The 25,379-nt window shown below is 43.6% G+C and overlaps 1 protein-coding gene across 2 annotated transcripts in view; it reads left to right on the top strand.

The window, feature by feature from the left end:
* Positions 1-10,151: 10,151 nt before the first annotated feature.
* Positions 10,152-25,379, top strand: part of COLQ (collagen-like tail subunit (single strand of homotrimer) of asymmetric acetylcholinesterase) — a 58,877-nt gene continuing 43,649 nt past the window's right edge. The window contains exon 1 of one of the 2 annotated variants that reach the window (XM_012664186.1): positions 10,152-10,387. In XM_012664186.1, the coding sequence (XP_012519640.1) occupies positions 10,279-10,387 (109 nt within the window). In that variant the 5' untranslated portion in view covers positions 10,152-10,278. The remainder of the gene's footprint in view (positions 10,388-25,379) is intronic. The other variant, XM_012664200.1, reaches the window with a different exon arrangement.

Genomic DNA, 25,379 nt, shown 5'->3' on the forward strand with positions numbered 1-25,379 from the left:
CGTGCCACCTCCCTTATTCTTAATCCTGGCAGGGAGGCAGACAGGAGCCCACGGAGGGGCTGGTTGTCTCAGATTCCATGAGGAGGAAGCAGGCAACCCTTTTTGGCCTCCAGGCCTAACCCACATTCCCCAACCCAACTTTTCGCAGACTCTGTTTAATTATTACCACAATTAATAGGTGCCCTCCCATTTCCCCTTGGCTGCTAACGCTTGCAAGGAGCTCCCCTAGTCAGAGGTCCCGAGGGGAGGAGAGCTGAGTCCTGAGATCTGGGTAGTCTTCCTCCAAGGAGCCTTAGTGTTAACCTCTGACGTTTTATCAGAACCCCAGAAAGGAATATTGTCTCATTAAACTCCAAAGAGTTTCCTCAGCTAGTGAGTGGCAGAGCCAGGATTCAAACCAAGTATTGTCTGCTTTAAACCACGGTGTTCTTGCCACCAAGCATGCTGCCCTCCAAGTGCCAAGGATGAAAAGCAGAGAACTCACTAGGAAAGTTCCCTGAGGGAACACATCCCTCCTGGCAAGGTCTGTGTGGAGGGGGAAACATTTCAACTTGGGAGAATTCACTGGGAGGATTTGGACATGAAGGGGTGGGGACAGGAGACTTTCCAGGTCGGGGAGGAGCAGGGATTCCAGAATAGGCTGTCAGGCCTGGGAAAATGCAGGACAAACTGTCCCTGCTGGCAACTCCTAGCAGGAGCAGAAGCTGGCATGCACTGAGCCCAAATAAAATGTCCCCCCATTGTCCAGCCACTCAAATTTGAAAGTGTCCTTCTGATATGCTGGGCCACCAGAACCTGCCTGCAGTCTACCATACACGCTTAGCTCATTCTGTTTCCTGCCTAGAGGCTCTGTTGCTGGCCCCCACAGGGCATGATCATGCCTACCCTGTGCCCTGGGCTGGGGCAGGTTCCCTCACCTGCTCCTCACTTCCCTACCGTGTCTGGTGCTGGGGCTGAGTAATGTGGTATAAAAACACAGGCTTTAGGGTGCATGGGCTGGCTTTGCATTCTAGCTCTGTGGCCTTGGGCAGATTACCTAAACTGCCTTTTCAACCTCTGTTTTCTCATCTGTAACATGGAGATAGTAACACCTACCTCAGGCAGTTGCTGTGAGGCTCAAGAAATAATATCTGTACACGCATAATAGGTGTTTAGTGAATGGTGGATGGGGTTGGTATTTTCATCCACCCAGAGTCAGAATTGACTCTTCCATGACTCCTTCCCTGAGAACTATGGTCAGAATTCATCTCTTACCTTCCTCATCAACTCCAGCACTACTCCTTCCAAATTCCTGTAATCTGGATGGCAGTGGGGCCTCCCAGATCACCTCTGACCCCAGTTGCATAGCTCTGGTCACACCAACTCTCCTCCAGATTTCTGAAGATTCCAGGCAAAGACTTTCCTCCCCTGAAGCCTCCACTTTGTCCTGCGCCAGCCCAGAGGCCAAGCCCGGCTCCTGGACCTGTGTCTATGACAAGGCTGCTCACTGCAAGCCCTTCCTGAGTTCTAGAAACTTCATTAAAGGCCTAGGGTGTGGGGAGGAAGAGGTGTTTGGCTGGGGCAAGTGTCACCTGGAAAACAGAGTTCAGAGGAGGGGAGGGGGCTGGGGGTCAAAGGAGGGGAACAGAGACACCACCTCTCATGAGAAGTGGCAACATTCCATTGTAAGAAGACAATGGAAGGCGGGGAATATAGTGGTGGGCTGTCTTTGGAAAATACAGTCTGCCACACTACCTTAAAAATCTATCCCAATCTGATCATTATTCACCGCCTCCATCACCATTTCTTGGAAAACCAGACACCCTCATCCACCTTCAGTGTCCTTCTGCTGGGTCCTAGTTCCCCCTACAGTCTGTTTCTGTGGTGAAGCCAGGGTGACCCTGTCAGAACATAAGTCAGAGCTTGTCACTCTCCTGTTCAAAACTCTTCACTGGCTTCCATCTTACAACAAAGTCCAAACTCCTCGTGTGGCCTACAGACTCCACATGACCTAGCCCCAGCACCTTCTCAGACCCTGTTTCCCTCACTCTCCCTCTTGCTTACTCTGCTCCAGCCCCAAGGGTCTCTTTTTTGCCTCTCCTAGAACAAACCAAGCTTGTGGATGCCTCAGGACCTTTGTACCTGATGTTCCTTAGTCTTATAATGCTTTCCTGCCAGATAGCTGCATGGCTCATTTTCTCAGGTCGCTGCTTCAGTGTCACCTCCTCAGGGAGAGCCTCCCTGATTAATTATATCTCTCCATTATTCTGTGTTACACTGGGAACCACTGTACTATTATATATGCTTCTGTCTTGAGACCCCCTTAGAATGTAAGTTCCCAAGGAGAAGGAATTTTATACATTGTGTTCATGCTGAATCCCCAGCTCCTAGATCTTGGCCTGTGGTACATTAGGAACTCAGTAAATATTTATTGAATGAATGAACAATGAATGAATGAATCCTCTGACCTCCCTCTTACTTTTCTGAATCATTGTTTTTCTGTTTCTATCTTCTCTAGTTTAGCCTTGTCCATCTGCTTCCTGAGGACACAGGTGTGTTTTTAAAACATCACAGTTACATTTGGTAACTCTTTATGTAAGAAAACAGGTTGTCACATAATCCATGATAACTGGATGGAAATCTCTCTAGTGCTTAAAAAAAAAATCACCTGTTCTTCCTATCCTAGACTGTGTATGTATACATTTTGGCCTTGGAGATAACCCTTTCCTTGTGGCGGAGTATTTTAAAGCACTTTAAGGCCTTAAGGAGTGGATTAAATACAGAATGTACAGAGGCCTCAGGCTTGCACAACTTGTTCTGCCACAACCTGCAGGATGGGGAGAACCTCCTTGTCACAGGGATTACAGGGCCTCATTGGAACGTGGGCCTCAAAGCAGCGTGGGGCGCCTATGTATGTTCTACTCCATCGCTTAGGTGGTTGTTTCCTAAGCAGCCAGCTGCAGCTAGTCTGGGATTCTCAAATGCTCTCCAGCACTCCTGGCTATGACATGTATTGACCAAGATCTCTCTTCTCACAAGGGACATGGGAGAGGTATAATGACACATGGCAAGGGCAGGGCCCTTTCTCACCCTTTACTTTGGATTCTTGATCAGCGATAGCCCATCTGTGCGTTGGGAACGGTCCTGTTCTAAGGCTTTGCCAAACACAGCCATATGCCCTCAAACTCCACCTTTAGCTGTGCAGAGACTAACCAGATCCAAGCTTTGGAAATTACCTTGGGCCAAATCAAATTGTTGGGTGGGCCTTCCTCCCCACCCCGTGCATTCTCCTGGAGGCATGGTGGTAGAGGTGATAGGGTGAGGGAGTGGGGTTGAGGTAGGGTACAGATGATGGAGTGATGGGGGGAGGTAACAGGGTTGTGGGTGATAATATTAGTATTATTTTAATAAGCATATAAAAATAAAAGTTTGCAGTGAGCATATAATTACAAAAAGTAAACTAGGAATATGCATTTGGACTGGATATAAGTGTTTGCAGTGAATGTCACCTAGGTTTTCTGGGGTTCATCTTAGGGAAAATCTGGGGCAAACCCACCACTCCACCTGACAGAGTGAGACAGATTTGTTCTGCCCACCGGTGGCGTACCAAATGTTTTGAGCTCATTTATTCCTGTGAGTCTTAAATAACATTAGGAAACTGGATTTGTTCAGGATTCAGGATGTTTTCCCTTCCTATGGGCTTTAGTTCAAGAGCCATCAATCCTTGGGTTGTCATAAACCATTTTGGGATCTCCTCTGAAGTCTCTGGCCTTCCTGGGCATCCTGTCTCCCTCCCAAGAATGTGATTTCTTCAGAGATAAATGATTCTTGGACTCACAGCCTTTCTGAGTTTGGTTTCATGTAAAGATAGGTTGATTGATGTTCCATGGGGAGCAAGTCTAGCCTTAAAGGCCCCAAAGCACTGGTGATATCTGGCTTGGTTTGTCATTTCGTGGCCTGGCGGGTTCATGTTTAGTCTTGCCTCAGTTTTCTCATCTGTAAAATGGGAATTATAATTCTAGTTTTGCTGCCTCACTTGTGAGTGTCAAATAAAAAAAAAACGACAAAAGAATTTTATGAAAAATAAAGCCCTACATAAAAATTGCTTATTCACCACACTAGTAACATATGTTTAGTGCATACAACATAGATAAGAAAAAAGGGGGGAATTAAACAATAAGAATTAAATAAAAATGGGTTTGGGGGTCAAATATGTTTAGGTTTTAAAGCAAAGTCAATGGGTTTCTTTACTGCAGGACTTCTCAGTAGCTTTAATATGCTAATATACATTGTAAATTCCCAAGGGTGATGTAAAAGAGGCTGTGTTTCCCGATGTCTGTGAATGCCTCTGCTTTTTAAAGAGAGACTATCTCTTAGAATGAGTGCACTTCCCAGTATAGTATGAGAAACACTGTATTGGATAGGATTATTGTCACTAGTGTGGTGATGGCACTCCAGATGGCTTGAGGCCAGCCCAGTGCAACTCTGCCCTGAAAGTGAGAGAAACCAAGCTCCAGCCCTGGAGAGGTAACTGCAGGCTAAATGCCTAGATGAGTCTGATCAGTCTTATGGAGCTCGTTAGTTCCGGCTCTCAGCGAGGCTGTGCTTCTCATTGCCAGGCTCCATCAGTTCTGGCTTTAATTTAAGCTCGAGTTGCTGAGGGCAGCGCACGGTGAGGAGGGGCTTCCTGGGGCTCCCCAGCTGCCCAGTCTTGTCTCCCGCCTTCTGATGCCGCCACAACCTCTGTGTAACTGAATTATCATTAATTCTGGGCCAAAGAGACCAGGCTGAGAGCTCTGTTTCTCTCTCGGGACTGATCAATAGCTCTGTCTGCTCCTCACAACACATCTGCAAAGGACTTGCTAGACCTCAGACATGCAGGAAAGGTGCCTTTTTCCTTTCTGCCTTTTTTTCACTCCTAAAGTTGCCACAATTTTATTCTGTAAAAAAAAAAAAAATATATTTTCTTTTTAAATTACAAGTTAAATAATGCTCATTGTAAAAATTTCAGATAATACAAATATGTACAAAGTTAGAAAGGGAAGTTTCCCTTCATCCCATATACAGTGGAATGCACATCACTCTAGATCATTCTCTTTGCACATATAAATGATTGATAGCTTTGCTTGCTTGTTCAGAAGTTTGGTCAAGTGTACTGCCACTTTCCTGTTTCACTCAGCAATGTTCCACTGACAACCTTCCATGTCAGTGCATAAATGTGAACTTTTTCTTATTTTTTAAAGTCAAGTTTATTGACAGAAAATTTATATACAATAAAACTCACTCTTTGTAAGAGGGCAATTTGGTGAGTTCTGACAAAATATGCCAACAACCACTCCAATCAAGATGAAGAATACTTCCATCACTACTAAAAGTTCTCTCAGGCCTCCTTCTCTTCTCACAACTCTAAACCCTGGCAACCACGAATCTGTTCTCCAGCTCTATGGTTTGCCTTTTCCAGAATGCCATATAAAGGGAATTATATAGCATATAAACTGTTATGTCTAACAGCCTTCATTTAGCATAATGCACTTGAGATTCTTCCATGTTACTTAGTTAATTCCATTTTATTGCTAAGTAGTTTTGCATTATATGTACATACACAATTTGTTTAACCACTTACCAGTGGATGGCCATTTGGATTGTGACTAGTTTTAGCTATTACAAATGAAGTGGTTCTAAACATTCATGTACATTCTTTATGTGGACATATATTTCATTTCTCTTGGATAAATACTGAAGAGTAGAATTGTTGGGTTAAACAGTATGTATATATTTAACTTTATAAGAAACTGACAAACTGTTCTTCAAGGTGGTTGAATTTTGCATTCCCACTGGCAATGTATGAGACTTCTAGTTGCCCCATGTCCTCACCAACACTTAGCATTGTTAGTCTTTTTCATTTTAGCCATTCTGGTAGGTATGTAGTGATATCTCACTGTGGTTTTAACTTGCATTTTTCTAATGACTAAAGATGTTGAGCATCTTTTCAAATGTTTATTTGCCATTCCTGTACCTTCTTTGGTGAAGTATCTATTCACATTGTTTCACCCATTTCCTTTAATTGAGTTGTTGATCTTATTATTATCAAGCTGTAAAAGTTCTTAATATATTCAGAATACAAGTCCTTTATCATATATGTGTTTTGCAGATATTTTCTCCTAGTTTTTTGCTTGGCTTTCCAATTTAGTATTGTATTTGGAAGAGCAGAAGTTTTAAAATTTTTATGAAATCCAATTTAATATTCGTTGATTTAAGATTTGTACTTTTTGTATCCTATTTAAGAAATCTTTGCCTAACCCAAATCTTCTCCTGTTTTCTTCTAGAAATTTAATAGTTTTAGCTCTTACATTTAGGTCTATGATCTATTTTGAGCTAATTTTCATACGTGGGGCAAGGTAAGGGTTAAGCTTCATTTTTGTTTGTTTGTTTTGCTTACAGGAATCCAGTTTTTCCAGGACCAGTTTTTTGCAAAGACTATCTTATTCTTTTTAATCACTGCATAACATTTCATTGAATGGATGTGCCATGATTTATTCTACCAATGTCATATTCACAGACAGGCTATTTACAATCTGATGTAGTAATGCACATTCTTACACCCAAACCACTGGGCAGTTGAATGAATATTTCTGTGGAACTTCTGGGTCAAACGGCATGTGTATGTTAAGTTTGATGGGGCCAATGGATGGTTCTCCAGTACACACTCCCACCTACAAGGTCTGAGAGGAAAGGCTCTGACTGTGATTGGCTTTACTGGTGTGAGCCCTTCTCAAGTCTCAAATAATTTCCTTCTGGAAAAATCTAATGGCCCGTGTTATTAGATTTGGAGAATCAGAACCCTTCCAGGAGAGTCTGAAGAAAGTTGGTAATTTCTGCCTTGGTCATTTAGGGTAACCTCATAAGAAATGGGCTCATAATACACAGTACCTGGGGAAATGGAAATTTATTAAAAATTATTTAATAAGTATTGGGGTCTTATAAATACCTATGTACTGGGGCCTCCCCAAAGAGTAGAGGCTCCTGCAGTAACTTTGTTTCAGCAGTGAGTGGCTCCCCAGTGGCCTGAATGTACGCATTTAGCCTCCCACTGTGCGGGTCCTAATTCAGGATGGCTGTCCACATTCCTCTCACTCTCCCACCATACTCTCAGGGCCCCTGCTCTAAGCCCAGGGCAGCCAGCTACATGCGCAAAGGCACTAAGGGATGCTGGGGGAGCCAAGTTGTGCAGTGTGGCTGGAGCATAAAGTTATGCCCTTTCCTACTTTTTTCTTTTCATTCTTTCCAGTGGTATGATTTAATCAAACAGACTGACATTGTTGAGCATCTGTTAGGTGACAAGGACTGTCCTGGGGGCCTTGAGAGTACACAGAGCTGTGGACAGTCCCTCATCTTCAGGGATGTTAACTCAGGCTAAATAGCAACACAAGGTGGTTTAGAAACAGTTCAAAAACAATAGCAGCTAGTGTCACAGGCAGGACATACTGACATAATTTGTGCTAAGTGCATGGTCCATGCAGAACTCTGTGTGCTAAGAGAAGGAAAAAATCACACTGGAGCACTCTGGCAGGCCGAGGCGGGTGGATTGTTTTAGCTCAGCGGTTCGAGACCAGCCTGAGCAAGAGCGAGACCCCATCTCTACTAAAAAATAAAAAGAAATTATCTGGACAACTAAAAGTATATCAGAAAAATTAGCCGGGCATGGTGGCACATGCCTGTAGTCCCAGCTACTCGGGAGGCTGAGGCAGAAGGATCACTTGAGCCCAGGAGTTTGAGGTTGCTGTGAGCTAGGCTGACGCCATGGCACTCTAGCCTGGGCAACACAGTGAGACTCTGTCTCAAAAAAAAAAAAAAAAAAAAAAATCACACTGGCTCCACAGAGGAAGAATCTAAGTGAATGGTGAAAGTTCAGATTCTGTCACCAAGTTACTCAAGAGTTACCTTCCTTCCAGGTAGACTGCACCTTCTCCAAGCCACCAAAACCTGCTGCTGGGGCTGTAGGCTTCAATAGTTTATGGGACCAACCTTGAGAATGTCCTGGTTGAATTTAGCAAAAAAATCATAGCTCCTTCCTTTTTTTTTTTTTTTTGTGAAACAAGGTCTCACTCCACTGCCCAGGCTAGAGCGCAGTGGCATCATCATAGCTCACAGCAACCGCAAACTCCTCCGCTCAAGTGATCCTCCTGCCTCAGCCTCCCAAGTAGCTGCGACCACAGGAGAGTGCCTCCACACTCAGCTAATTTTTTCTGTTGTTTGTAGAGATGAGTCTTGGTGGTTGCCCAGGCTGGTCTCGAACTCCTAGCCTCAAGTTATCCTCCTTCCTTGGCCTCCCAAACTGCTAGGATTATAGGCAGGAGCCACTTCACCTGGCCACAGCTCCTTTTATTAAACATTTTGGGAGCAGCTAAATGGGGGTACCCTCTCTTTAAGCTGTCTCCTACCATTTTGAATGTAGTCCAAGTATATTCTTCATGCCTTCAAGTTGACAAGCTTTTCCTATCAACTCTATATCAGTTAGCGATTATTGCATAACAAATCATCCTATGGCTTAGTGGTAACAGTAGCCATTTTATTTGCTCATGATTCTATAATCTGGACTGGGCAGTTTTTCAGCTGGTCTCACCTCGGGTCACTCCTATGGTTGCTGTCATCTGAGATCAGGACAGGGCTAGATGATCCAAAGTGGACTCACTTACATGTCGAATGCCTCATCTGGGATGGTCAGAACAGCAGGCTCCTCCCCCTCCACATGGCCTCTTCAGTAGCCTAGACTTTTTTATGTGGCAGCCGATTTTCAAGAAAAGGCAAAAGCAGAAGATGCCAGGCCTTTTAAGGCCTAGGCCTAGAAATGGCACCATGTCCCTTCGGCCACATCCTGTTGGTCAAAGCAAGTCACAAGGCTAGCTCAGATTCAAGAGCAGAGAATTAGACTCCACCTCTTGATGGGAGGAGTGGCATGCACATGTGGGGATGGGAGGATTTTTGGTGGCCATCTTTGCACCCAGTCTACCATGGCTCCCTGGATTTCATTTGTGCTATCTCTAGACAAGTTCTAGTTCATGTAGGATTCACCCCACGTTACTTCATTTAAGCTTTCCAACAAACCTGTAAAGGGAACATTGTCTCCATCTCATGGATGAGAAAACTGAGGCTTACAGAGGTCAAACAGTTTGTGCACTGCCACTCAGAGCTGAGAGACAAGCCCAAGTCTGTTGCTAAAGCTGCACAGTATTGCTTAATGCTATGCCCTGACCCTACTTCCCCTTCCCCCACAATGAGGATCAGTGGTCTCCCTCAAAGACGCCCACCCCAGAGTCCAGTAACTACCAAACTGTTTCTGAATTAACTCCTGAATAGCCCCAGGAATATGTTAGGTAAATTAAAGCAAAGTGAACAACTTTGTGAATTATTTTAATTATTTTAGTAATCTAAAGATCTCTGTAACAGGCTTTATAAACTCATAAAATGTATTAAAAGTGCAATAATTTTTATTTGAAGAATTTCATCTAGCCAAAGATCAAGTTAATGATACTATTTTTCCAAATATCTTTTGATAAATAATTGTTCACTTTTCTATCCATTTACTGTTTTCATTTATTTTGCTTTGCATTGAATTAAAAAGTTGCAATTCTAGAGGGAGAGAGAAACACTTTTTCAAAGAGAAAGCTGTTTGGAAATAAAATCTACCTTCCCCCTCCTTTTTATTTAAATGATTAAAGAAAAAAAAATCAAAGGTCAACTTTACATTTGTCACCCAGTAGGTAAAAATGTCACCGACTGGCAGCAGAGGGGTTTGTCTCCATGAGATTGAGCCTGAATCGGGAGAGTTGATTCTGTGATGCTGCAGGACACCTCACCTCCAAACAGGTGGATGATGGTGCATAACCACTCAGGAATCTCACTGCCCTTGAGGACTGCTTCTAGTGAATATTTGAGACTTGGCTGCCTTGGTCACCTCTTCCATAGCCACTTACCTCAGTCTCCAAAAAAGAAAATTCTGACATCTTAATTTTAATGTGGGCATCTGATACAGTGCTTGAGATAAATATAACCCTGTGTAGTATGGAGAAGGTTTAATGGGAAATGGTTGGCATTCTTTCTTAGTAAAGGCATGGGGGAGAGGAGGAGGGGAGGAGAGAGAGGGAGGGGGAAAGGGAAAGAGAGAGAGAGAGAGAGACACACACACACACACACACACACACACACACACACACAGCAGTGAGGAAGACAAAAGCAGAGATAAGCAAGGCTCCACAGCAGCCAGCTCGCTAACTTGACATTTACCAAACCCCGGCCAGCATGGTTGTCCTGAATCCAATGACTCTGGGAATTTATCTTCTTCAGCTTTTCTTCCGCTCTATCGTGTCTCAGCCGACTTTCATCAACAGTGTCCTCCCAATCTCAGCAGGTAAACGGTGACCACAACTTTCCTCTCTTCCATCTGTCAGGGGCCAGGGGGAGGAAGGGAGATTGTTTTGCAGTGTGTCCTAATATTTTTGCCATTCAACTCTTGGCAGAGGGAGGCTGGAAGGGAGACATTCACCCAGCAACTTCCTGTCACCCGAGCTTGCCTCGGAAGCCCCTTCTGTCCTTGTGCCAGCCGGCCATACCTGGCTGCTCTAACCAGAGAGCCTTTGAAAAATGGTTTCTGTCTCCCCCACTTCTTTTCCCCATTTGCTGCATGATTCTATCTCAGTCAGGAATTTAGGAGAGCTTAGAAGGGACAGAGAAGTGCAAGTGAGCCCCAGATGTTTCTGTAAATACATCTCTGACCTTTCCAAAGGGGGCTTGCCTCTCAGGGATGTGGAATAAACATGCCTCTGTCCAAGCCTGGGCAGTGTCCATTGCGGGGACAATCCCGCTGGAGGGAAGGGAGCCCCCTGATTGTCCTGGAGGCCAGGGGCCCCCCTTGCAGCCTCAGGACTAGGTTCTCTGTTTCCCCAGCCGTGTCTGCTTTCCTGCTGTGCTTTCTTCCTGGGGTGAGACTTTTCTTCAGCCTCAGACAAGGCAGCTGGAGGTCCTGGGAAAAGGAGAGGGGGTTCCAGAATGACAGCCGGGCCTGGGGCTGGGTGTGTCTGCTGGGTAGGGCTGCAAGATTTGGGGAAGGGGCTTTGCCTGCCAGCCTGTTCTGAGGGCACCAGGCTGCTGCCCTTGTCCTGTCTGACCTGGAGCGGGGGAAGTATTGGGTTACTGCTATGGCCTATTTAAGCCTTTGTGAGGAAACTCAAATGTTTCCGGAGGGCTTGGGGGAGGCAGGCAGACCCCAGCCTTAGCTGCCTGTCCTCTCATAGCTGCCTTGATTCACCTCAGCGACCCCTGGCCTCTCAGCAAAGGCAGTTTTAGTCATGCTCTCCAACGTGTGTCTCATAAATACTTCAACTGAGACAGACATTTCACTGCTGCTGCCTTTGCTGGAAACACAAGGAGGGCCAGAAATGCCAGGCTCTTGGAGAGGGCATGTCTCTGAATCCAGATCCCAACTGCTGTCCATTCATAAAAACAGCTTGTCGACAAGTTGTGCTGCCGGCGTTTGTGGGCCCTGAGGGAGCGAGTCAGAGACGAGTGTGGGACTAATTATAAAAGTGTGAGGAACAGAAGAAGGAGGGGGAGGGAGGATTTGTGGAGAATACTCAGGGGTGGGAGGGTGGGTGTGTGCCAACATGCCCCTACAAATTCAAGTTGAGAGCGTCAAGCTTCTTCTGGGAGTGAGTAGGTCATTATTCCCCAATTCAAGGAGAAGCTTGATAGTTAATTTGGTCTAATTTGGTCGTCTATAATCTTGTTTGGGTCATAGATTCCTTTGAGAATCTGCTGAAGTCTCAGAACTTAAGGAAACTCAGTACTCTGGTTCCAGCCTGCCTCTCATGGGCTCTCTGACTTCTGGGAGGCAGTTGGCATTACACTGTAAGCACCATGTGGGCAGAGACTGTGTCTATCTTGTACATAATCACTGCCTCCCCAGGGCCAGAACACTGTCTGGCACGTGGAAGGTGCTCAATAAATATTTGGTGAATGAATGAATAAAAATTTTCTCATCTACAGATTGGGGTTTACCATCATTTTGTATTACTTAGGTAGAGCTAAGGTGGCTAAGGAGTTCTGAAAGCTAGAGAGAAAAGAACTTCTGATTTTCTTTGCACTCTTTTCCCTGGAGAGAGACCTGGCACAGCACAGACATCTCTTAGGCAAAAGTTTCTGCAAATTGTACCAGTTAGAACAACAGCAGGATAAAGAAGCAACTCAGATGGTTCAGATGAAAAGACTTGAACGAAGGGACCACTTTCAGAGGTGTGGGTAGGGTTAAGGGAACCAATGAGGAATGTTGAGACACCTAGAGATTAGCAACCACAGGAAGCCTTTACCACCCTGTGCTTTAAAAGGCAAGAGAAGGAAATAGGGAAATGGATCCTCCAGAGATTTGGTGCCTTGGAGAGGGGCACGGAACAGGAGCATTGGTCACGGAGGGACCCAAAGCAGGGAGAAAGGAAAGAAGAAACACCCCGATCTCTCTCTGCTCCCATCCAGCCACCTACTGGCAATGCCTCCCACTGGCCATACCCAACCCAAAGCCAGAGAGCAGGTCATGGGTGTCAGTGTCCGGAACACAGAGGGCAGAGAGCTAAGGGGAGGGTGGTGTGTGACCCAGTCCACACACCATGGGCACTTCTTGGTGAAGGGCTGCATCTAGATTTTCCAGTTGGGAATGTGGTCTGTAGACATCTGATAAAACAACAGGGCAGACCTACGGGGGATCACTAAGGTAACAATGCAAAATAGCAAAAACTCTGCTTTCGCCTGTAGTCAATCACTTGACTTTGTCCCCCTCATTTAGTCGCCATGGCTTTATGATGGCATAGTTCAGAAATCAACTTAGGCCTTGAAATGGGAACTGTTCCTTGATGTGAGACAGTTTTAATCCTTTGAAAATATTTTCCAAGAATTCGGTGTTAAATATTCTATATTCAGAAGCTTGTAAATTCTTGTTCTTCTGAAGACAAGCTGTGTATACACAGAAATATAGGCCACTACAAGAAAATCTTTTTATTCTGCCCACTACAGCTTCATGCCTACTGTGTGTCTGGCACTGTGATATATGCTTTAGGGCACACAGACACAAGCAGGATGTGGTTTCTGCTCTGGGGGAATCTGGGATCACCCACTGTTGAAACACCGGCAGCATGTGCTAAATGCCCCAGACGGGCTGAGATGGAGGAAGAGCTCTTACAGGCCTGCAGGCCGGTGCTTACCTTTATAGCTGAGCCACTCCTTAATTCTCTCCAGGAAAGATTATATTCCAGCAATGCCAGACGCAGCACCACTATTTGGATCAGATGTTCATTACCTGGCTACCTCCACTACTGGGTCCCAGAGGAGAACCAGGAAGGGAGCAAAAAACATCAAAGAGGCCAAAATTGATGATAGAAATCCCAGTACTAAGCATATGCATTTGATAGACAGAAAACTGTCTTAGGCCCTTACTCTAAGCCTATTAACTCATACTTTGGACACCATTCTAACAGGCATAGACAGCAGATGTCTTGAAGTGTGGTGAATTTGGTATAGTAGATTGGGGAGGGAGGAGTTGCTACCTAAGATAGACGCAGTGACAACAACATAATGACAGCTGATAGGATTGATTACAAGAAAAATGATAAAGAACTAGGGAACGGTTCTGAGATTTCGAAAAGAATAGTGGACTAGAACTATCTCTAGAGCCTCCTTTTGTATGTAACCCCTGAAGGCATCATTGACTATAGCACATTAACTGGTTTTCATTATGATGAACATGAATGGTCCAGTGAAGACTGAATTCTGTCCACTTTATCTTGCTTAAGAAGGCAGATAAAATGACAGTTATATCTTAGCCTGGTTTCTGCTGAACATGACAATTATTTAAAATGTCAGGAGCCCTTATGTTTGAGGTATTGTTTTATCCATTACTGGGTAATAAACCACCTAACACTTGGTGGCTTAAACCAATGATCATTTTACTGGAGTTCATGCGTTTGTGGGTCAATTAAGGGTCAGCTGATCTAGACTGTCTGGGTTTGGCTGGCCCTGGCTGGGCCACTTATGGATCTGTGAATTGACTTGGCTTCAATATTCATCCACAGATGTAGCTCAGCAGTTGTATAATTTCTAGAATGTGGAGGCACAGACCCAAGGAGAATAATATTTACAGAGGGGCAGGCCTTTTGCACAGTTTAATTTATGTAATTTTCACGGCACCCCTGTATGGGTGCAGCATCACCCCCACTTTTCAGACAAGGAAATAGAGGCTCAGAAAGGTTGACTCCCAAGGTCACATAGCTGGTATGTGGGAGAACTGGAGGCTGGAACTCTAAGTCCAGGGCTTTCACCAACACAGACCAAATCTGCTACAGTCCTGGATAGTGACTGACATTGGCTTTTAAGGTCCTGCAGGCTACCCACTATTCTCTGGATTCTTTGTGCTCCATTTCCTCCTAGCTTCTCCTCAGGATATCAATGTCCAAAGCTCTGGCAAGAGATTGAGTATCACTTTGTATTAAAGTGTGCGTGACTTGCCAGGGTACTGATTTATCTCTCCTTTGATGGTATTGCATTTTAATGGGGTTAAAGAGCTAAGCTAAAGGATGCTCTAGTGAGATAAATTTCAACCATGGTGTTTAGAGGTGGGGCCCTTCCTGGAGACAGGGGAACCCACTTTACAAGCCTTTTCTTCGGGCATTGGGAGCAGACCCACCCGATGCCCACACAGACACGTGTGGCTTCCCTTGTCTAATTCAGGATTTCGCAGGCAGGCAAGGACTCTCCAGGTGATGTTTGCGTCCAGGTCTCAGAGACCAGATGGTGAGAAGACCCAAATCCAGTCCTGTAGAGTGAGATCAAGTGGGTGGATGTGATTTCTGTCTGGGCACCAGAATCTTCCCCTGTGGCCACTGCAGTGTGACCCAGGGCAGGCACTTTCTGGCCTAGAGGGCCTGATGTCCAGCCCTTCACTCCCCTGCCTGGAAGCCAGCCAGGCCACCACTTGGGAACCATCTATGTTCTTGGCACTAGATTATGGGCCATTTATTTATGTCTGATGTTGATCATCTCTTGTTTAATGTCCTGTAATGCACTTGCCAGCCGTCTCCTCTGATTTAGCTCCCCATATTTCTTCTGGGTAATAAAGTCAGAGAGGGTTCTTAAATTAAAGGGCTCTCTGGGGGAGGGGGGTCCCAGGCTTCCTGCCTCACCCCATCCCAAGCCTATGCATGCAGCAGTGGGCTCATCTCCAGCTCAGACCCAGAAAGGGTGAGTGAGAGATGGGAGACCCTCCCCTTGGACAACTTGGGCCAAGCCCACTCATTGCCATTCGCCACACTCAGGCCTGCTTTCTTCAGATCCACAGCCCCCACTGCCACAGCCATACAAAAAAAACACAGCTCAGAATGAACAGCGAGCGCCTCTGGCTTTGATGAGAAACCAAATAAGCTGGTACCCCGTCTTCTTTACAGGCAATTACATCATAAGCACTACTTGAATTGCTCTTATGACTGGTACCAACGATGCCCCAAAACTCTTATATTACAAAGCACTTTCAGAGCCACAGCTGTATTTGCTTTTCACAGCAGCCCCGACTGTGAGGGGTGCTGGGTTTGAATCACGACTCTCTTGGTTATGAACTATGTGATGGTGGGGAGGTCACTTCATTGCAGCGAGCCCCAAATTCCTCATCTGTAAAATAATAGTCTTTGTCTCACAGGGTTGCTACAAGGATTTATTAATTTAACAAACATTTCACGAGTGCCAACTATGTGCCTGGAAGTGGGATGCAGCGGTGAGTAAACAGACAAAAATATCCCAGGCACATGGGGTTTCTGTCATCTCTGTGAGAAGAATTTGTCCAGGCAAGCCCACTGGTCCCAACAGGTGAATGAAAGGCACATGGAGAAGACATGAAGCCCACGAACCAGCTGCCCAAGGACCGGATCTAACCTTTATATTGGTGCTTACATTAATAGTACTAAACAGAGAGAGAGAAATTTTTAAAAACTGCCTTATGTCTTTAGAGTAGACAAACCTGAAGAAAAAAAACTGCCTTAGTTGCTAACATTTAAAATTGAACGCTTTAGCTTTTTTTAAAAAATGTATTTCTGATGTCCCTTTAACAAACCTCTTGAATGGCAGGACAACCTGGCAGTCCTGGACCCACATTCTGGCACAGCCCTCACTGTTTGGAATGGAGTGGTTGGTGGTCACTCAGCTCCGGCTCGCCAAGTCCCCGCCATGCACTCTGGTCTTAACCGAGTCCACCTCCCTATTACATCTCCCTGTCTGGCGCCCTCTGGGCATGTGACTTTTAGGTCTCTGGGGCCAGAAGCCCTGCTGGCTTGGCCTCTGTCTTCACATTCTTTAATATCTTTCCAGAATTGCAAAGCTCAGTTTGAAAGTCAACATTCTAGATCAGTAGATCTCAAACTACAGTGCTGGTTCTCAGTCCTGGCTAGACATAAGAATCACCCAGGGTGTTTTACAAGAGCCCAGTGTCCAAACTGAACAGACCAATTAAATCAGAATCTCTAGGGTATGAGATCAAGCATCAGGAATATTTAAAGTTCTCCAGGTGGCCGGGCGTGGTGGCTTATGCCTATAATCTCAGCACTTTGGGAAGCTGAGATGGGAGGATCTCTTGAAGCCAGGAGTTGGAGACAAGCCTGAGCAACATGGTGAGACCCCTGTCTCTACAAAAAATTTAAAAATTAGCCAGTTGTGGTATCATGTGCCTGTAGGCACAGCTACTTGGGAGGCTAAGGTGGAAGGATTGCTTAAGCCCAGGAGTTTGAGGTTGCAGTGAGCTGTGATCACACCACTGCACTCTAACCTGGGTGACAGAGAAGGACCCTGTCTCTAAATAAATACATAAATAAATAAAGTTCTCCAAGTGAGTCTAATGTCTAGCCAGGGCTAACCACTGAACTACAGCTAGCATCAGAATCACCAGGAGTGTCTAAGTCTGTAGGTCTGGGGTGGAGCCCAGGAGTGCATTTCTAACAAGATCCCAGGTGCTGCTGATGCCACTGGTCCACGGCCCACACTTTGAGAACCTCTGCTCTAGCCTGCCTACAAGTTACCATAGTAGTTTCCTATGGCCACTGTAACAAATCACCACAAACTTAGTGGCTTAAAACAACACACTTCTATCCTCTTACAGTTCTGAAAGTCAGAAGGCTGAAATCGGTTTCACCGTGCAGAAATAAAGGTGTTGGCAAAGCTGAGCTCCCTCTGAAGGCTCTAGGGAAGAATTGTTTCCTGCCCTCTCCAGCTCTAGAGCTGCATCAGAGCCAGCGGCATAGAATCTTGCTTCAGTGACCACCTTGCCTTCTGTGTCCAGTCTACTCTGCCTGCCTCATAAGGACACTTGTGATCGCATTTAGGGCCCACTCAGATGATCCAGGATAATCTCCTCATTTTAAACTTCTTAACTGAATCACATCTACACTGTCCTTTTTTCCATGTAGGGTAACATTTCCAGGTTCCGGGGATTAGGATCTAGATATCTGTGGGGGCCATTATTCAGCCTACCACAGTTACTTTTCCTGCTGGGCGAACTGACCCATGAGTGTTTTAAATGACATCAGAATCAAAGGTGAAGGCATGTATACTGTCTTCATCTGGGTTCCTTCCCAGAAGTGGACCCTGAAACAAAGATCTGGGTGCAAGTAGTTTATTTGGGAGGTGAACCCAGTAGGGCAGTGAGAAGGGGAGAGAAGGCAGTCAACACAGAGTGTGTTCGAGCAGGTTACTGCTCTGGACATTTGGGGCTCGATTCTCCTGGGGACTGCAGGGAGGCAGACAGAAAACTGGGATATTCACCCACCAACTCCTGGAAATTTTAACCACTCTATTCTTCCTGCTTGCCCCAAACAACTTCCCATGGCTGGAGAAGCCCTCTGGCATGGTCACAGGTGCCTGTGGCAAGAAGCTGGAATCATGGGTGGGACTGATGGACGCTGAGGGACATGGGCAGGGAAGTGATGGCATCCGCTGTAGACGCTGTGAGAGACCAGCTGTGTCCTGCTGGCCCTTGTACAGCCCCTGCCTCAGTCACGCCTCTGGGCAGCAGCAGTTACAGCTCAGATGCAGAAGTTGGGATCCAGTTGCCACGTGGACCCACCACCAACAATAATAAAGTGACCTCTCACTGGGTACTTTTCCTAGATACTAGACTCTTTACATATATTATTTTTAATCTTCACGACAGTGTCACAAGGTAACCATTAGTGCGCCCATTTTACGAAAAAGGAAATGAACATTCATAGAGGTGCAGCCACTCACCTGAGGTCACGCAATGTCAGGCTCAAAATTCCAAATTAGGACTTTCTGACCCAAAATCATCACAGTGGCAGAATCAAGTAGTGGTTAGGAGTAGGGCCTCTGGTCCCATACTGCCTAGGTTCAGATCTTGTGTTTCCTTTAGCTCTGTGACCTTGGGCAAATTACCCTCTTCATGCCTCAGTTTCCTCATCTATGAAATCGGGCTAAAAGTAGGGTTTGACTCATAGGGAAGTTGTGAGGATTAAGTAGGATAACTGTGAACATAAAGTACTTTCAATAGTGCCTGGCATACAGTATGTGATAGCTACACGTTTTCTGTCATTGTTTCCAGAAACTTACAGCGGCTGTACACATGCCAAGAGGTTACAATTTCCTCTATAATTCATCGCACCAAAAAGCAAAAATCCCAAATACAAAGAATCCCAAATACAAATCCCCAAGAACTTTTTGCTTAAAATATCCAGCGAGTTAAGGCAAAAAGAAGACTCAGCTTTCATGCACTTTGCATTTGTAAACCGGTCCCTGAAGAAGGAACACGTTGCCCAGAGAAGGAGACTCTTCTCATGGTGACCGGCTTTCCCAGATGCTTTAAAAATACACCTGGCCCTATTCCATCTCAGCTCATAGCATTTAGCTCCATTCAAGCCTGCACTTATCTCGCATGGCAACCAGCATAAACACGGCGTGAGGCGCGTGTTTGGAAGCTGGCGACAGCTGAAGGAGAGGCCTCGTGCTGCTGTAGGCTTTGCACCGGCAACCAGCTGGGGACTGAAAACTAAAAAAGAGAGGAAAGAGCAGAAGGAAGCATCAGTGGGAGCTGGGCAGGTTCCTCCCCTCCCAGACCTCCCACACGCCCCTCCACGCGTCCTGCCATGCCACTCCCCACTTCCTGGTATCTTTCTGAGAAGTTTGGAGAAAGCCTCAGGAGCTTTCCTGATGCTGCTGGTAGCTCTCTCCTGGGACACGTGCTCCAGGGAAGATGTTCGGGGGGGGTCTCAGGCTAGGTATGGGGCTTCTCAGGGACCCAGGAGGGCAGGAAATGGAGTGACAATGGCCATCCCACTCAGAGAGACCTTCCTGCCCAACTGAGACTGTTCTTACTTTACTGTGACTTGGGGTTTGTTTGAGCGTTTGGACACATCCCCTATATGAGGGGCCTGCCAGGTGGGTTATTATCACAGGGAGTTGAAACTGGAGTGCTCCTTTGTGCCCAAACTCGGCCAACTGGTTTCTGAGACCATCCTTACTTGGGTGGACCCCATGGGGTGGCCCCCAGAAGGCTTCCAAATTCTCTGTGGTCATCTGGAAACCAATTCTCAGCCACTGAGGTTAGTGTTCAGTATTTAGGAGGCTCCAAGTGAAGAAAACAACCCATTTCCCCATCTGTCCATCTTTCTGAGAGCTGCACTGGGGAAGGTCATGGTCATGGCAGGGAAAGTTAAGGGTGGAAAAGATGAATGTGCCCTATGTCTAGAGAGCAGCCGGGCCGGCAGGAGCGGCCTTGGTTGGGTGTGTGCTTTCTCACTCGTGGAAAGGGAGAGGTGGAGGGTTGAGATGGCTTTAGGAACAACTGGGGCCCTGGAAATGCTTTCCCCACAGTATCTGAGGGAAATGGTTTCTTTTCTTTCTTTTATTTCTTCAATTATCTGAGTCCACCTCTCCAGCTCTCACTTCCCTCTGCTGGGCAGCGTTGAAAGTCAGAGTGCATCCGCCGGACACCTCAGGAGCCACCGCCCTGGGCATTGCCGCCAAGGTTCTATCATTCGTGGCCAGTGGAAGGTGGTGTGAGGACATTTAGTCAGTGGGTTGGTTATTTGCCTGTTTACACATGTTCTTAAAGAGACTGTAGCACAGTGCTAAGGCGCTCAGGTAAAATCCAGGCACATGTATAGTGTTGGGAAAGCCATTTGCTCTCTTGTGGGATTCCACGTCCTCATCTGTAAAATGAAGAAGTGGGCCAGATTTCAAAGATCCTTTTAGCCTTAAACTTTCTCTGACTTATGGGCTAACAAGCCATTTGCTAACTTACAGAATCAGTACCCACATAAAGAAGGGGTCTTGGTGTGCCTTTCTCCTCAGAGCATTGGCACTAAGAACCCATTGTGTGTGAGTGAAAGGCATGGAGTTCCCAGGCAGACAGCTCAGGGCTGGAGAGACATCTCCATGACCCACTAACTGAGGGATCTTGGCCATGTGGTCTTGGCTTAATTTCTTTAAATTTTTTAAAAATTTTTAATTATTATGGGTAATGATAGTTGTATATATTTATAGGGTACATGTGATGTTTTGATACAGACATACAATGTGTAATAATCAAATCGGGGTAACTGGGGTATCCATCACCTCAAGCATTTGTCATTTCTTTGTGTTAGGAATATTCCAATTCCACTCTTTTACTTATTTTAAAGTATAACCTAACTTATTGTTGATATGGTCACTTTGTTGTGTTATCAAATACTATTCGTTCTATCCAACTATCTAACTATATTTTTATACCATTAACCATCCCCACTGTATCCCCTCCTCCTCCCTGCTACCCTTCCCAGCCTCTGGTGACCATAATCCTACTCTCTGTCTCCAAGTGATCAATTGTTTTAATGTTTAGCTCCCACATATGAGTGAGAACATGCAAGATTCTTGACTTATTTCACTTAACATAATGTTCTCCAGTTCCATCTATGTTGTTGCAAATGGCAGGATTTTGTTCTTTTATGACTGTATACTATTCCGTTGTGTATATATACCACAATTTCTTTATCCATTCATTCACTGATGGACACTTAGACTGATTCCAAATCTTGGCTATTGTGAATAGTGCTGCAATAGACATGGGAGTGCAGATATCTTTTCAATATGCTGATTTCCTTTCTTTTGGAAAGGAAACCCAGTGGCATTTCTGGGTCATATGGTAATTCTAATTTCAGTTTTTAAGGAACCTCCATACTCTTCTTCATAGTGGTTGCACTAATTTACTTTCCAACAGTGTGCGAGGGTTCCCCTTTCTCCACATTCTTGCTGGCATTTGTTATTGCCTGTCTTTTTGATAAAAGCCATTTTAACTGGGATGAGATGATATTTCATTGTAGTTTTAATTTGCATTTTTCTGATGACTGATGATGTTGAGCATTTTTTCATATTACTTATTGTCCATTTGTATCTTCTTTTGAGAAATATCTATTCAGATCTTCTGCCTATTTTTTAATTGGATTATTTTATTTTTTTTCCTATTAAGTTGGAGCTCCTTATATATTGTAGTTATTAATTCCTTGTCAGATAGGTAGTTTGCAAATATTTTCTTCCATTCTGTGGGTTATCTCTTTCCTTTGTTGATTTGTTCTTTTGCTGTGCAGAATCTTTTTACCTTGATGTGATCCCATTTGTCCAATTTTGCTTTGGTTGTCTGTGCTTTCAGGGTATTACTCAAGAAATCCTTGCCCAGACCAATCTCCTGAAGCATTTCACCCATGTTTTCTTTTAGTAGTTTCCTAGTTTCAGGTCTTACATTTAAGTCTTTAATCCATTTTGATTTGATTTTGTATATGGTGGGAGATAAGGGTCTGGTTTCATTCTTCTGCATATGGATATCCAGTTTTCTGAGCACCATTTATTGAAGGGACTGTCCTTTCCCCACTGTATGTTCTTGGCACCTTTGTCAAAGATAAGTTCACTGTAGATGTGTGGATTTAATTCTGGTTCTCTATTCTGTTCCATTGGTCTCCCTGTCTGTTTTTATGCCAGTACCATCCTGTTTTGGTTACTATGGCTCTATAGTACAATTTGAAGTCAGGTGATGTGATTCCTTCAGTTTTGTTCTTTTTGCTCAGGATGGCTTTGGCTGTTCTGGGTCTTTTGTGATTCCATATAAATTTTAGGATTACTTTTTGTATTTCTGTGAAAAATGTCATTGGTATTTTGTTGGGGATTGCATTGAATCTGTAGGTTGCTTTGGGTAGTATGGACATTTTAACAATAGTGATTCTTCCACTCCATGAGCATGGAATATCTTACCATTTTGTTGTATCTTCTTCAATTTCTTTCTTCAACGTTTTACAGTTTTCATGGTAGAGATCTCTCACTTCTTTGGTTAAATTCATTCCTAAGTATTTTATTTTATTTGTACTGTTGTAAATGGGGTTACTATTAATATCTTGGTTTCTTCTTCAAATTGTTGTTGGCATATAGAAATACTACTGATTTTTCTATGTTGATTTTGTATACTGTAACTTTACTGAATTTATCAGTTCTAATATTTTTTTTGTTGAGTCTTCAGGTGTTTCTAGATATAAGATCATATCATCTACAAATAAGGATAATTTGACTTCTTCCTTTCCAATTTAGATGCCCTTTATTCCTTCCTTTTGTCTGATTGCTCTAGGTAGAACTTCCAGTACTATGTTGGATAATAGAGGGGGAAGTGGGAATCCTTGTCTTGTTCCAGATCTTAGAGGAAAGGCTTCCAGTTTTTCCACATTCAGTATGGTACTAGCTGTGTGTCTGTCATATATGGGTTTCATTATGTTGAACTAAGTTCCTTCTATACCCACTTTTTTGAGAGTTTTTATTATGAAGGGATGTTGAATTTTATCAAATGCTTTTTCAGCATCAATTGAAATGATCATATGGTTTTTGTCCTTCGTTGTGTTGATATGATGTATCACATGATAGATTTGTGTATGTTGCATCACCTTGGATTCCTGGGATGAATCCCACTTGATCACGCTGAATAATCTTTTTATTGTGTTATTGAATTTGGTTTGCTTGTATTTTCTTGAGGATTTTTTGTGTCTATGTTTATCAGAGATATTGACCTATAGTTATTTTTTGTTGTGTGTCTTTGTCTGGTTTGGTACCAGGGTGATACAGGCCTCATAGAATGAGTTTGGGAATATCCTCTCCTCCTCAATTTTTGGAATAGTTTAGGTAGGATTGGTATTAGTTCTTCTTTGAATGCTTGGTAAAATTCAGCAGTGAAGCCATGGGGTCCTGGACTTTTCTTTGTTGGGAGACTTTTTATTACTGCTTCTATCTCATTATTTGTTGTTGGATTTTTCAGGTTTGGGATTTCTTCCTGGTTTAATCTTGGTAGGTTATATGTGTCTAGGAATTTATCCATTTCTTCTAGGTTTTACAATTTATTGGCATATAGTTGCTCATAGTAGTCTCTAATGGTCCTTTGAATTTCTTTCTTTCTTTCGTTCATTTGTTCTTTTTTTTTTTTTTTTTGAGAGAGAGTCTCACTCTGTTGCCCAGGCTAGAGTGCTGTGGCATCAGCCTAGCTCACAGCAACCTCAAACTCCTGGGCTCAAGCAATCCTACTGCCTCAGCCTCCCAAGTAGCTGGGACTACAGGCATGCGCCACCATGCCCGGCTAATTTTTGTATATATATATATATGTTTAGTTATCCAGCTAATTTCTTTCTATTTTTTTAATAGAGACGGGGTCTTGCTCTTGCTCAGGCTGGTCTTGAACTCCTGAACTCAAATGATCCACCTGCCTCGGCCTCCCAGAGTGCTAGGATTACAAGTGTGAGCCACCATGCCCGGCTGATCCTTTGAATTTCTGCAGTATCAGTTGTAACGTCTTTGTTTTCATCTCTGACTTTATTTATTTGGGTCTTTTCTCTCTTTTTTTTTTTTTTGGTCTGGCTAAAGGTTTGTCGATTTTATTTATCTTTTCAAAAAACTAACTTTTGTTTCATTGATCTTTTGTATTTTTTGGTTTTAATTTCATTTATTTCTGCTCTGATCATTATTATTTCTTTTCTTCTACTAATTTAGGATTTGATTTGCTCTTGTTTTTCTAGTTCTTTGAGATGCATCAAAAAGGTTGTTTATTTGAAGATTTTCTGCTTTTTTGAGGTAGGCACTTATTGCTATAAATTTTTTTCTTAGTACTGCTTTTGTTGTATCCAATAGATTTTGATATGTTGTGTTTTCATTTTCATTTGTTTCAAGAAATTTTTTTATTTCCTTCTTAATCTCTTCATTGACCCACTGGTCATTCAGGAGCATATTGTTTAATTTCCATGTGTTTGTATAATTTCTAATGTTCCTCTTCTTATTGATTTCTGGATTTATTCCATTGTGGACAGAGAAAATACTTGATACAATTTCAGTTTTCTTGAATTTTTTAAGACTTGTTTTGTGGCCTAACATATGGTCTATTCCTGAGAATGATCCATGAGCTGAGGAGAAGAATGTGTATTCCACAGCTGTTGGATGTAGCATTCTGTAAATAAATATCTGTTATGTCCATTTGGTCTATAGTGCAGATTAAGTCCAATGTTTCTTTGTTGATTTTCTGTCCGGATGATCTGTCCAATGCTGAAAGTGTAGTGTTGAGGTCTCCAATGACTACAGTGTTTGGGTCTATCTCTCTCTTTCACTCTGATAATATTTGCTTTATATATCTGAGTGTTCCAATGTTGGGTGCATATATATTTAGAATTGTTATATCTTCTTGCTGAATTGACCCCTTTATCATTATATAATGACATTCTTTGTCTCTTTTTACAGTTTTTGTCTTGAAATCTATTTTATCTGATAAAAGTATAGCTTCTCCTGCTCTTTTCGGTTCCCATTTGCATGGAATATCTTTTTTCCATCCCTTTATTGTCAGCCTATATGTATCTTTATAGGTAAAGTATGTTTCTTGTAGACAACATATAGTTTGGCCTTGATTTTTTATAAATTCAGCCACTCTGTGTCTTTTAATTGGAGAGTTTAGTCCATTCACATTCAATGTTATTATTGATAGGTAAGGACATACGATTGCCATGTTGTTATTTGATTTCTGGTTGTTTTGTGGTCCTCTCTTTCTTTCTTTCTTTCTTCCTTTCTGTCTTTCTTTGTTAAAAGTGAGTTTCTCTGATAGTATGTTTTAATTTCTTTCTTTTTATTTCTGTGTATCTGTTGTGGTATGTTTTTTGATTTGAGGTTACTACCATGAGGCTTGCAAAAAAACATTTTATAACCAATTATTTTAAACAAATTACAACTTAACTGTGCTTACAAACAAATAAATAAAGCAAAGAGAAAACTAAAAGAAATTCTACACTTTAAATCCATCCCCCTTGCTTTTTAACTTTCTGTGGTTT

Source organism: Propithecus coquereli, unplaced genomic scaffold (genome assembly GCF_000956105.1).
Source record: "Propithecus coquereli isolate 6110/MARCELLA unplaced genomic scaffold, Pcoq_1.0 Scaffold12, whole genome shotgun sequence".
Classification (NCBI taxonomy): Eukaryota; Metazoa; Chordata; class Mammalia; order Primates; family Indriidae; genus Propithecus; species Propithecus coquereli.